General features: G+C 39.5%; 1 protein-coding gene across 2 annotated transcripts in view; it reads left to right on the top strand.

Moving 5' to 3' along the window:
* The first annotated feature begins 3635 nt into the window (after window positions 1-3635).
* CHN2 (chimerin 2) overlaps window positions 3636-14014 on the top strand; it is a 151358-nt gene continuing 140979 nt past the window's right edge. For both annotated transcript variants that reach the window (XR_014028409.1, XM_081343190.1), the window contains exon 1: window positions 3636-4291. Coding sequence is in view for 1 of the 2 variants with exons in the window: in XM_081343190.1 (XP_081199316.1) it covers window positions 4243-4291 (49 nt within the window). In the remaining variant the exon portion in view is untranslated. The remainder of the gene's footprint in view (window positions 4292-14014) is intronic.

Raw genomic sequence — 14014 nt, 5'->3', positions numbered from 1 at the left:
TGGGACAGATCTGAGGGTCTCTGGGCCAGGGCCAAGGCAGTGGGGGCCGTTCCCTCACTGTTTCCAGGACGGCTTCGCGGGCCACATGAAACCACTTTGCGGGCCGGATCCGGCCCCCGGGCCTTGTGTTTGACATGTCTGCTCTTGTTGTTAGTTGCGAAGTCGTGTCCGACCCATCGCGACCCTATGGACAATGTTCCTCCAGGCTTTCCTGTCCTCTACCATCTTCTGGAGTTCATCTAAGCTCACACCTACTGCTTCAGTGACTCCATCCAGCCACCTCATTCTCTGTCGTCCCCTTCTTCTATTGCCCTCAATCTTTCCCAGCATTAGGCTCTTCTCCAGTGAGTCCTTCCTCCTCATTAGGTGGCCAAAGTATTTGAGTTTTAGCTTCAGGATCTGGCCTTCTAAAGAGCAGTCAGGGTTGATCTCCTCTAGGACTGACCGGTTTGATTGCCTTGCAGTCCAAGGGACTCGCAGGAGTCTTCTCCAGCACCAGAGTTCAAAGGCCTCAATTCTTTTGCGCTCAGCCTTTCTTATGGTCCAACTTTCACTGCCATACATTGCAACTGGGAAGACCATAGCCTTGACTATACGCACTTTTGTTGACAGGGTGATGTCTCTGCTTTTTAGTGTGCTGTCTAGATTTGCCATGGCTTTCCTCCCGAGGAGCAAGCGTCTTTTAATTTCTTGACTACAGTCCCCATCTGCAGTGATCTTGGAGCCCAGGAAAATAAAATCTGTCACTACCTCCATTTCTTCCCCATCTATTTGCCAGGAATTGAGAGGGCCGGATGCCATGATCTTGGTTTTCTTGATGTTTAGTTTCAACCCAACTTTTGCACTCTCCTTCTTCACTCGCAACAAGAGACTCTTCAGTTCCTCTTCACTTTCTGCCATTAGAGTGGTATCATCTGCATATCTTAGGTTGTTGATATTTCTTCCAGCAATCTTAATTCCAACTTTTGATTCATCTAGCCCTGCCTTTCTCATGATGTGCTCTGCATATAAGTTAAATAGGCAAGGCGACAGTATACAGCCTTGCTGGACTCCTTTCCCAATTTGGAACCAATCAGTGGTTCCGTGTCCAGTTCTCACTGTTGCTTCTTGGCCCGCATATAGGTTTCTCAAGAGACAAATAAGATGTTCTGGTACTCCCATCTCTTTAAGAACTTGCCACAGTTTGTTATGATCCACACAATCAAAGGCTTTAGCATAGTCAATGAAGCAGAAGTAGATGTTTTTCTGGAACTCTCTAGCTTTCTCCATGATCCAGTGTATGTTGGCTATTTGATCTCTAGTTCCTCTGCCTCTTCGAAATCCTGCCTGTACTTCTGGTAGTTCTCGATCCACATACTGCTGGAGTCTAGCTTGTAGGATTTTAAGCATAACTTTACTAGCATGAGAAATGAGTGCAATGGTGCGATAGTTTGAACATTCTTTGGCACTGCCTTTCTTTGGAATTGGAATGTAAACTGATCTTTTCCAATCCTGTGGCCACTGTTGAGTTTTCCAAATTTGCTGGCAAATTGAGTGTAGCACTTTTACTGCATCGTCTTTTAAGATTTTGAATAGCTCAGCTGGAATACTGTCACCTCCACTAGCTTTGTTGTTGCTCAGCTTTTCTAAGGCCCACTTCACTTCACATTCTAGGATGTCTGGCTCGAGGTCAGTGACCACCTCATTGTGATTATCAGGGACGTTAAGCTCATTCTTGTATAGTTCTTCTGTGTAATTTTGCCATCTCTTCTTAATCTCTTCTGCCTCTGTTAGGTCCCTGCCATTTTGGTCCTTTATCATGCCCATTTTTGCATTGAACGTTCCCTTCATCTCTCCAATTTTCTTGAAAAGATCTCTGGTCCTCCCTATTCTATTGTTTTCTTCTATTTCTTTGCACTGTTCATTTAGGAAGGCATTCTTATCTCTTCTAGCTATTCTCTGGAATTCTGCATTCAATTGGGCGTATCTTTCTTTTTCTCCCTTGCCTTTTGCTTCCCTCCTTTCCTCAGCTATTTGGAAAGCTTCCTCAGACAGCCATTTTGCTTTCTTGCATTTCTTTTTCTTTGGGATGGTTTTGGTTGCTACCTCTTGTACAATGTTGCGAACCTCTGTCCATAGTTCTTCAGGCACCCTGTCTATCAGATCTAATTCCTTAAATCTATTTGTCACCTCTACTGTATATTCAACGGGGATATGATTTAATTCATACCTGACTGGCCTGGTGCTTTTCCCTACTTTCTTCAGTTTAAGCCTAAACTTTGCAACAAGAAGCTCATGGTCTGAGCCACAGTCAGCTCCTGGTCTTGTTTTTACTGACTGTATAGAGCTTCTCCATCTTTGGCTGCAGAGCATATAGTCAATCTGATTTCTGTGTTGACCGTCTGGTGATGTCCATGTGTAGAGCCGTCTCTTGGGTTGTTGGAAAAGAGTGTTTGCTATGACCATCGTATTCTCTTGACAAAATTCTATCAGCCTGTGCCCTGCTTCATTTTGTACTCCAAGGCCAAACTTGCCTGTTATTCCGGTTATCTTTTGGCTTCCTACTTTAGCATTCCAATCCCCCATGATGATAAGGACATCATTTTTTGGTGTTAGTTCTATAAGGTGCTGTAGGGCTTCATAGAACCGATCAATTTCATCCTCTTCAGCACCGGTGGTTGGGGCATAGACCTGGACTACTGTGATATTGAATGGTTTGCCTTGGATTCGAACTGAGATCATTCTGTCATTTTGAGGATTGTATCCCAGTATTGCTTTTCCTACTCTTTTATTGACTATGAAGACTACTCCATTTCTTCTGAGGGATTCTTGCCCGCAGTAGTATACCTGATGGTCATCTGAATTAAATTCACCCATTCCTGTCCATTTTAGTTCGCTGATGCCTAAGATGTCGATGTTCAGTCTTGTCATCTCTTGTTTGACCACGTCCAGCTTGCCTTGATTCATGGATCTTACATTCCAGGTTCCTATGGAGAAAAAAATCTTTACAGCATCGGACTTTCCTTTCACCACCAGACATATCCACAGCTGAGCGTCCTTTCGGCTTTGGCCCAGTCGCTTCATTCTTTCTGGCGCTACTAGTACTAGCCCTCTGCTCTTCCCCAGTAGCATATTGGACGCCTTCCGACCTGAGGGGCTCATCTTCCAGCGTCATATCGTTTTGCCTTTTGGTACTGTCCATAGCAGACACCAATTTAAAGAGGTGCAAGACCCTCCTAGAAGGACGGATGAAGAAGCACTGAAAGGGTGAGCCACAGCTCCAATAGTTGTAGGAGCTGTTCTTAATCTGCTTTCCACCACCTTCATAGAGCCAGTTTCATAGAAATTGACAGAAACCTCGAACAGGTGATCTGGTAAACGAGCGTTAGGACAACTGAGATTAAGGGGAGGCGACACATTTCTTAAAAGGTTCTCCTGTTTTAAGAGAAGGTGACGGGGAGAGGGTGAGACCAAATCAGACTGGCATACCTGGCCCGGCGTTTTTCACCGGGGAGCCGGAAAACGCAACAGGCACCGAGCGAGCCCTAAGACAGCCGCTGTGGATCCGCCTTCTCGCTGTTGCCTCCCCGCTTCTCCCCACCCCTAGAAGGCGGTGCGACCTGCCTCCACTTCCCAATGTTGGACCAGCCTTGGCACATGGAAGGAGCGGGAGCTCTCCTGATGCCAGCCAGAGGAGAGAGCAGCGGCCACAGCATCAGGCTCCGGCTGGACGCTCTCGGCGCCTCTTTCGCTTCTCGCGCAGGACTCCATCGGTGCCTGAAACCTGGGCTGTCCCCTCCTCTGTCCCAGGGACTGCAGCCTATCTTTTTCTCCGCTTCCTTTGTGTGCGTGAGGGAGACATAGGCGGTGGCGGCGGAGGAGGTGGAGTCGCTAGCTACTTCGCTTGTCAAGGCTTAGCCGTTTAGGCGAAGGGAGGGGAAAAGGCGAGGGGGAAAAACTGCTGGGGCGGCTCTAGTCATCGGGAAGCTTTTTTATTTCTCGGGCAGAGAGAAAGCGCTGTACACAGCTCGGCACCTTTCCTTGGCTAGCTTCTCCTCCTTGCTAAGCCTCAAAAGGACCCAAACAAACCAGTTACAACAGCACGTTATTCGGACAAGGAGCGAGCAAAGCCCAGGCATCGCTTGCTGTTGCAGCTTTGCTCGACGCGGCTCCCGCACTTTGAAATGGGTCGGGAGTGGCGGAGGCAACCGAACAGCAGCAGAACCGCCTGGACTAGTCACTAAGGAGGCCGAAGGGAAGAGGATGGCCACTTCCAGCAACTCTAGTTTGTCTGGCTCCTCTGTTTCCTCGGGTGAGTTTACAATAACTGCTTTTCTTTCGCTGGCAAGGTTTACCTATCTCCTATCTTACTCTTCTGGTCCTCATAGGCTTAAATACTGTTTATTTGTAGCGAGTTTGAGAGAGGAACCTGATTGTAATTCCCTGTGTCCCACTAAGTTGCTCTTTTGCCCTTTCTGTAGTAGCAACACCTGGGTATGGATGCAGCTGCGTTTCTTCCCTTTGCAGGGAAAAAGGGGGAACTATTTCTAGGAAAGGAAGGTGGAATCTTTTCCCTGGATGCTAAGTTGAGAGAAAATAAATATAATGATCTAGCATTTTTCAATCTTATGGCCCTTCTCTCCACTGATAATCAAAGATTTTTTAAAACTCATTATATACATTAGTATATACTAATATACATTAGTATACTGCTCAAAAAAATAAAGGGAACACAAGATAAGACATCCTACTATTAAATACAGTACATTGTGTTGTTTAAGTGTTCCCTTTATTTTTTTTTTGAGCAGTATATATTAGTATATTATATATACACTACATTAGTATATAATCCACAAGTAAAAATAACATTCCTGATATCCAGATGATATGCACCTTAGGTCAAACAAAAATATGCATTAGTTTCTGTTCATTACTATTCAAGATAATTCCAGAACCAGCAATCTCCAAAAATACATGAGCTTAGCTGAGCAGTTTATTCTCAGTGTGTGATTACACCTGTTCAGATGCTGAGACACATGATGTAAGCAGTGGAATATTAAAGAGACCAATTTCCCCTTCTCTTAGTTTCTTACCTAGACAGGATAAGCACATATCACATTTTATACTGAGATGAGTCATTCTCACAGCTCAGGAGAGGCAATTCTTGATTATATCACCAGGGTGGTGACTAGCATCAAACAACTTTTAAGATATCAGAATTCTCAAATACAGAGGAAAATAAATTTTAATAAAGTTCTTCCATTCTTTGCTGTAACTTCTGGGTATCTTTGAAGACATCTGAAAGATAAGTTAAGTCATTGAAAGGGTTGCCAATATTTTTTCAAAGGGTAACAGTGGACCACCAAGACTATTTTGGTTAACTTTATGATATTCAGGCTAAAGAATTTGGAGTGCACATCATACTGTATATAGTATGCATGTGAAATGTTGCCTGACTTAAAGAATTTGTTTTATTTTATTCCATTAGCTGTTTACTGTTTAATAAAGACTTATTTAACTGTTTGGGGTTTAGTTTAGTTTATTGAATTAGTTAAAAGCAAGAAGACCTTTATTTACATTCATAAAATGTAATGCTAATTAAAAATTTCAATATGTGAGTAGAATGGTACTCATGAGGGCTTGTACTCATGTGTTTTTGCAGATTTGAAGATACAAATAGTACCTGAGCATAGTCTGATTAATTCTGTACTGTAATTTTATTATATTTGCTGATGTTTTATTTGCACTTCAGCAACTGGAACATTTATTTATTTAGAAATATATTAGGCTGTTCACCTCCTTAACACCTCTGGCTATCTTACAAAGCTATAATGAAAACAATTAACATGATTAAAATTAATAAAAATATGAAAAATTAAAACAATGCTTAATATTGCAATATTAAAATTTTGAAAGGTCTAAATAAACATATTTTGAACCTTACTTAAACTGTAATAAACTAAGGAAATACATTTCATTTCCAGTGCAAATTGATTCCATAACATGAGTTTCCTAGTAGAGAAAATAGAATTAGTCATTTACCGTATTTCAAATGTGTATGTGGGGGGCCTTGCAACAGTGTTTTGTTAATTACTTAAATGTTTGAAAAAAATGGATCAAAGCATTTAAGGTTCTATATACATTGAATAGGACCTTGAAGGTAACTCACAACCAAGGGACAGTTTTTATTGATACAAGGAATCTTCAAGTGACATAATTACTTATAGTAAACACTATTTTCAAGGTTTACTCTATCAAAAGCAAATTACAATAAGCCAGCGCTGAAGTTATTATTGCATGAATTATTGAAGGTGTGTCCTCCTCCAAATAAACATGTATATAGTTTATCAGCCAAAGCTGATAAAAAGACTCTCCAGTGTTATTTGATTGTCTAACCTGTACCAACGTTGCATCTGGAATGACCTCAAATGAGAATACAGAACTGACATACCTTTCCAAGTCTGTACCTCAAAATGAGTAATAATTTATCCAAGTTTAGGCTCAGCGATGCTAATCTTTATACAACGTGGAAATAATCAAAGATTTTGGAGCCAGAATTTATATTATGTTGAAAGTTTTGACTCTGTCATCTTTTTGTCAAAGCCGTTGATTAACCTACATAATTTTGTATCTCTGTGTATATTTATTCTCAGCCATGGGTAACTGGAGAAAACTGTAAATGACAAAAGCAGCATTGCTTTATTTTGATGCAAGTTTTGCCTCTTTGGTACAAATTTAGCAACTCCCTATAAAATAGGGGAAACTGGGTGTATTATATGCTCCAGTCATCATTTTGGTGAAACCAGGAGATTCTGCAGGTGTCTCTGCTCTACTTGACCTAATATCCTAGATACAGTGTCCTGAGGTGATGCATTGATATAATGTAGCACTACATACTCATTATAGTGTATAAGATTATTATTCAGATTAATAATGTTCTTACTAAGTAAAAATAAAAGAACACCAGTGAAACAGAAAGAGAGAATTATTTATGGGAAATTGAGCATCTGAGGAAAAGACTCTAAAGTTGCAAACTGCCAGAAAGCTGTTGCTTAATGACCTGATTCATGCTATGCTCTAAATTATGCTTTAATAAATCATAGCTTATGGAATAAATCATACTTGGTTGTGCTTGAACAACATTCTGAGCCATAACTTTAATTTATAAACCACAGTAGTTGTGGTCACAGATTCTGCTTAGTAAACCAATGTCTAAGAAATAATATTATAATTTAGCCTATTTTTGTGAAATAGCCATATTAAAATAAAATGGGACAAAATTAATAGAACAAAGGAAAAGCAGGAGAGGGATGAATCTTCTGCATTTTAAAGTAGATAAAGCATGATCTCTTCACAAGAAAAAGATAAGTAATTAGATATCCTAAATAAATTGTACTATCATGTTTACCATATAGCAAAAGATATTTGGGTAAAATAGCCCAACTGTATCATCTATACACTAGTGGACTTTGGACTGGTGGAACTGAGAACCACTCTGTAAAATTGGAGTAGATAGATCAATTAATTTTATGTTGAGGTTTATTGAGGAAGGAATTAAAAACTTGCCTTTTTATATCAATACCTGTTGTGAATTTTAATTGTAAGAGTTTCAAGTCAGGTAAAATAAGTATTTCATGGTGCATGATTATATGATGGAATACACAACTGCAAGATGTAGGATAATTTTAAAAAGCCCTCAGAATTAGTGGCTATCCCAAGTGTGCCTTCATCAAATCCCAAAAAAGACCCAGCAGGAGCTCCTCCATAACAGACAAAGAAGAAAACAATAAATGAATCAATGTAGCTGTTCTGTACATTGCAGGAATATCAGAAAAACTCAGGAGGATCTTCAGCCAACATAACATACAGGCACACTTCAAACCCACTAATGCACTAAGTCAGAAGCTTGTCTACCCCAAGGATACAACACCCAGACAAAAACTGAGCAACGTGGTATATATAGTACAATGCAGTGAGGCATGTGCATATCTGTACATTGGGGAAACAAAACAACCACTTCACTAATGCGTGGGACAACATAGGAGAACAAACCCATCAGGACTATCTGCATTTAAAAGACAAAAACCACTTGTTTGAAGACAGCAAAGTCTACATTTTGGACAGAGAGGACCACTGGTTTGAAAGAAGGGTCAAATAGGCCATCTATGTCAAAATTGAACAGCCCTCGCCCAACAGAGGGGGAGGGATTCGACATCATCTATCTACGGTCTACAACACAGTCCTTTCAACAGTTTCAAAAAAGCTCCATACCCATTTGCACTAGTCAGATGACCCTGGCGACACAGATAAACCTCCAGGTGGCATCAATGACTCTAAAAGAATGCAAATGACTAGCTGTCTACAGGGAGTATAAATCCTTCCATTCCCCCACCATCCAGTTAGAGCTGAAGAAGCTTTTTGGGTGAGAAGTGAAACGTCTTCAACGAAAAACAAGAAACTCCAGTTGCCTCGTGGGTTTAAAAAGGAATTAGCCAGATTCATGGGCAAATATATCTATATTAAAGACTAACTTCAGGACTCCACTTGCTGTGAACTTAGATGGGGAAGTATTTTTGTGCTCATGTCCTGAGGAAGGGCCCCCCATAGATTTCTGATCAGCTACTAGGGATTAGAATTTTGGATTAGCTAGGCCTCTGTTTGCTGTGCTTGAGCATGATTAGGTCTCTGTTAAAAATGTTCCATATATAAGATTCGCCTAGATTAATTTAAGGATTTGCCTAATTTAGAACACAAAATTTACTAAGTGTCGTCAGTGCACTAAGCAAAAAGGCTTGTTTTTGATACGTATATATTTTAAAATATGAGAATGCTTTTTAAAGTTCTCTTCAATAAGAAACATTTCTCTGTCTTTGTGTGAAGTTCTTAAACTTGTCAATCATGCTTTCAACTGACTGTTCTTTTTTATTTAAAAAAAACTGCAGGGAAAATTAGGACCATGGTATGTCATTTTTTCCCCTCCTTGCAAAAATGTTTTCAAATACTGCAGTGACTCCAGAATATTTGACTCAATGCAACCACATTTTGACTGGTTGTGGTTTTTGTTTCTCAGAGCTCAGCAAGTTTTTCACCATTTTCTAATGGCCTGTAGTCGCTGAAGCCAGCTTTTAAAGATGAACAGCATACCATGTGCGGGTTTAAAAAACAGGTTTTGAAAATGATATATAATTATTTCTATTCATTTGACTTTCCATTGCAAGATTTTCTGTTTTCATAAGGATGAAAACACGAGACCAAGTTGAGAATCTAAAGTACCACTTTATAACTTTGCTAAATAGGTCAGTATAATAATTTGTCAAAGCATAGGATTAAGAATCAGTGTGGAACATTGAGATAAACTGGTGTAGAATGTCCCTCTGTGGGTTTAAAGTATGGCTCAAAGGCCACATCATATGTTAATAATTGCAATAAACAGAAATCATATAGAAACCTCTCTAGACAAAAGTTGAAATATTTAGATACAGGGCTTTTTTCCTCATAGAACGCTCAGAACAGAGTTCCGGCATCTTTTTTGGATGGAACCTTGTGGGGTAGGCAAGGTGGGTTGTATGACATGTGTGAGTTCCGGCACCTTTTTCTTTTACGAAAAAAGCACTGCTTAGATATGATGGTTGAATAGTCAGGTCTGATAGCTAGGCAGTGAGAAGTGCACCCCTGCGATTTCTCTTTGATTCTTACAGCAACCAAGGAGGGCAATCTACTTTGAAATGTTAGGAGAGGAGAACACTTAAGGATTGGGATTTTTGCTGTTCAAAGCAATAACGTGTGTGTGGTTTTGTATTGACTCATTTTAGAAAAGTTAGAGGAGAAAAATTTGTCTGTTAGAAATAAACTATTCCTACCTTATCCCTTATTTTATACTAACACCCGTATATGCACTCTGAAACATAACATTTGTCTGCAGAAAAATAAATTCCTAAATTTGTTGAATTTAGAATGTGAAAAGTAGCATGTAAGAAAAGTAAGGACTCTTGAAGTTGTTCAAACCAGTTTAGTAGCTTTTATTAGATGACTGGTATAAAGAAATGGGCTAGCTAATGTAGCTGGTTTCTCTGCCATTACTTGATTTTGCTACACTTGGAGTTGATAGCCATGAAGATACCAGTTAAACAGTTGCTGTGAAGTTAATTATCACATGCTAGAGTAGTTTTGCCATTTTGGTGTATCCCAGAAGCATAACAATTTATTGAGTGGCAATTACAAAAAAAAAACAGCTTTAACCTGCATGAATTTAATTAAATACTTTAATTGAAATATAATATATAGCCATTATCTTTATTTTCACTTATAATTGTAGGTGACATTTTAAATAAAATTTAATCAGTTTCTGAATTAATATATGCTGAGTATTTGGTAGTAAGTAAACTCTAGTGAGAAAATGAATGGAACTATCCCTTATGTTGTCTATTTGTCAGTTATCACCTGGACTTTATTTTCATCATACTAAGCAACATGAATACATTTAATTTTCTCTTGATGTAGTCATAGCTAGTGTTTGTGCTTTAGATGAAAGATCAAAGTGGTTATGTGAAAAATTGTGTGTTTCTTGATGTGATTTGAGTTTGAAATGTTTGCTACTATAAATACAGAAATAATTCAATTTTCTGCCCTGATGCTACAAACTGCTCAGTAGAAAATAACTTTTACAAAAAAGGATTCATTATTTATTTATTTAATTGGATTTGTATACCGCCCTTTCCCGAAGGACTCAGGGCGGTTTACAGGGAATTAAAACAAGAAATACAAAAATTAAAAACAATTAAAAAGATTATAATAGTCCCTGAGAGAATAAAAACCCCAATTAAAATTAAAATTAAAATTAAAGTTAAAATTCTCAGCCTGGGCCAGAGAGCTCGAAGAGCCAGGTCTTCAGGTCCCGGTGGAATGAACGGAGGTTGGGGGCAGTCCTCAACTTTACGGGCAGCTGGTTCCAGAGGGCAGGCGCACACACTGAGAAGGCCCTCCCCCTGGGCGTTACCCGCCGGCAATCTTTTACTGGCGGCACCCTGAGAAGACCCTCCCTGTGGGAGCGCACTGGACGAAGGGAACTTGATGCTGGCAGCAGGTGTTCCCTCAGATATCCCGGACCCAAGCCATTTAGGGCTTTATAGGTCATTACCAGCACCTTGAATCTCACCCAGAGGGCAACCGGAAGCCAATGCAGCTCGCGGAGTAGAGGTGTTACATGGGAGTATCGGGAAACCCCCATCACAACTCGTGCGGCTGCATTCTGCACCAGCTGAAGCCTCCGAGTGGTCCTCAAGGGCAGCCCCATGTAGAGAGCGTTGCAGTAGTCTAAACGGGAGGTCACGAGCGCATGAGTGACTGTGCGTAGGGCATCTCGGTCCAGGTAGGGTTGCAACTGGTGCACCAGGCAAACCTGGGCAAAAGCCCCCCTGGTCACGGCTCCTATATGGTCTTCAAAATTGAGCCGGGAGTCAAGGAGGATGCCCACGTTGCGAGCCCTATCAACGGGGGGTAACACCTCACCCCCCCATCGTTAAAGGTCAAATAGTCTGGTTAAACCGAGATGCCGATATGCACAGCCACTCAGTCTTGGCAGGCTTGAGACGAAGCCTGTTTCTCCCCATCCAGACCTGGACCGCCTCCAGGCAACGGGACATCACGGCGATGGCATCACTGGGTTGGTCCGGGGTGGAAATAAAAAGTTGGGTATCATCAGTGTACTGATGATACCCCACCCCGAAACCACGAATGATATCACTTTTCCCAGATAATATTCAGAACTTGGTGTGGGTTTTTGTATTTAGGTTATAAATTAAGAACATTTCTAGTAAAAAAATGATTGTGGAATAGTAACTTTTGTGACAAATTTGCAAAGCCAAGAATTTTTGAGCAGAGCTCTGTCAGATAGAGAATGATGTAGTACAGTGTTTATGTTGGAATTGCAGGTCCTAGGGAATCAATTTTGCAAGTAGCAGCAAAATATGAATATTGTAATACATTATTGGGAGAGTATATTCAGAAAATATATATTTCAGATACAAGATGTTGTGATGCTGTGTAGGCTCTCTTCATCAAATGACTTCAATGCTATGGAAAACCAGAATCTCTCCTGAGTTTAAAATATGCAGAAAAATTAATGTTACCTATTATATTCAATTTGTAAGTTAGTTAATAAAACTGCACAAAAGATTTGCATATTATAATATGCCATAAAAGGAGAAAAGGAACCATTATTTAAACTATATCTGATAAAGGGATATTTCTCCTGACATAATGATAAATTTGTTTGCAGTGGTGCTTTAACTGTGACTTCCACAATATAGGGCAGGGGTGTCAAACTCAATTTCATTGAGGGCTGCATCAGCATTGTGGTTGCCCTCAGGGGGCCAGGTGGGTGTGGCCTGGGTGGGCGTGGCCTACTGGGTGGGCATGGCTAGAGTGCGTATGGCCTACAGGGTGAGCATGGCCAGTTATACATTGTTCGCATCAAGGGTGCCTATGGGGGCCTGGGCAGGAGTGGGACAGATCTGAGGGTCTCTGGCAGAAGGAGGGTCTCTGGGCCAGGGCCAAGGCAGTGGGAGCCGTTCCCTCACTGTTTCCAGGATGGCTTCACGGGCCACATGAAACCACTTCGCGGGCCAGATCCGGCCCCTGGGCCTTGTGTTTGACATGTCTGCCCTATCAGATGGAGTATTACACGAGTAAACACTTGTTTGAATATGGTTAAAAGGATAGAGAACTTTGAACATAAAGGGGCCCTATAACAAGAGGGATAAGAGATTTAAGTAATGTAGTATGTTACGATATATGAAATATAAAAATATTGGGATGATGTAACTTTTATAAATATAAGTGAAATATAAACTGATCAGAGAGGATGTTATACCCAGATATTGTAAGATAGACAAGAACCACAGTATTTTTATAATACATGAAATATGAAAATATTGGGATGGTGTACCTAAATGGAAAAATTTGGATATTTAGATGCTTAACATTAAGAAAATCTTATCTTGACAGATAAGAATAGATTGAATAAAAGGCGAAATTAAGCTTAAACAAAAATTACAAAAATAGGATGCATGATGAACTAATAATATGGTTATAAGAATAATATAAGATGATAAAATGTATTATACATAGATGTTATCACTATTTGTATAAATATGAAAAAATGTCTATAATCATTTATATTTTGAAAATATTAAGAATTATATTTTGGTTAAGGTTGAAAAAGGAGAATATAAATGGGAGAAGGGAAGATCAAGGAAATTTATTATTTAATATACTAATTATGGAATTATCAAATTTGATCATTATTTACTGTTTATTATTGCCTTTTTTTCTTTTTTTCTTTTTTTTTCAAATATATAAACCAAGACAACACATTGCACAGCAGGCACTGGAGATTGTTATTGATAAAAACCAATAAAATATTTACAAAAAAAAGTATCAGTGGAATCAATTTAGTAATTCTATATTAACTGCTAAAAAAAAAACCTATCCTACTTTTGTGTTTGATTCAGGGACCATTCTGCTAGACAAGAATTAGAACTAACAATGTGACATTTATTCCAGAAAGATATTTAACAGTAATCTAGATATATTTACTTAATTTTCAGCGAAATGTCTTTTATTACAAATTTCATTGAACTATTATTGTTAAGTAAAGAGTACCTGAAAGTGGCAGATTAACATCATGGTTGTACCATAAAACATGACTGCAATGCTTGCGTTTTAATTTTATTTATACACTGAAGTAAATTGGTTTAGGAGTGATTGTTAATCTGCTTTCTAAGGTAGTGGAGATAAGACCATGGCACTTGGGTCATGGGTACAAAATTATAATGGGTACAAAGTTATTGAATAAATAGAAGAAACTATAAATTCTACATTATGTATATGGGTGTACGGTTCAGTCCGTTTCAAGTTTTAAAAATCAGTAGTAGGCAATGAAAAAAGGTTTCTGTGAGAAATCCTGGAAAACTGCTTCTTGTCGGAGGAGATAATATTACACTAGATTGAAATAAAATGAAAAACTTGCATAGAG

This window comes from Vipera berus, assembly GCF_964194415.1.
Source record: "Vipera berus genome assembly, chromosome: Z".
Lineage (NCBI taxonomy): Eukaryota > Metazoa > Chordata > Lepidosauria > Squamata > Viperidae > Vipera > Vipera berus.
The sequence above is the reverse complement of the archived record's forward strand: the minus strand, read 5'-3'. Positions and strand labels throughout refer to the sequence as shown.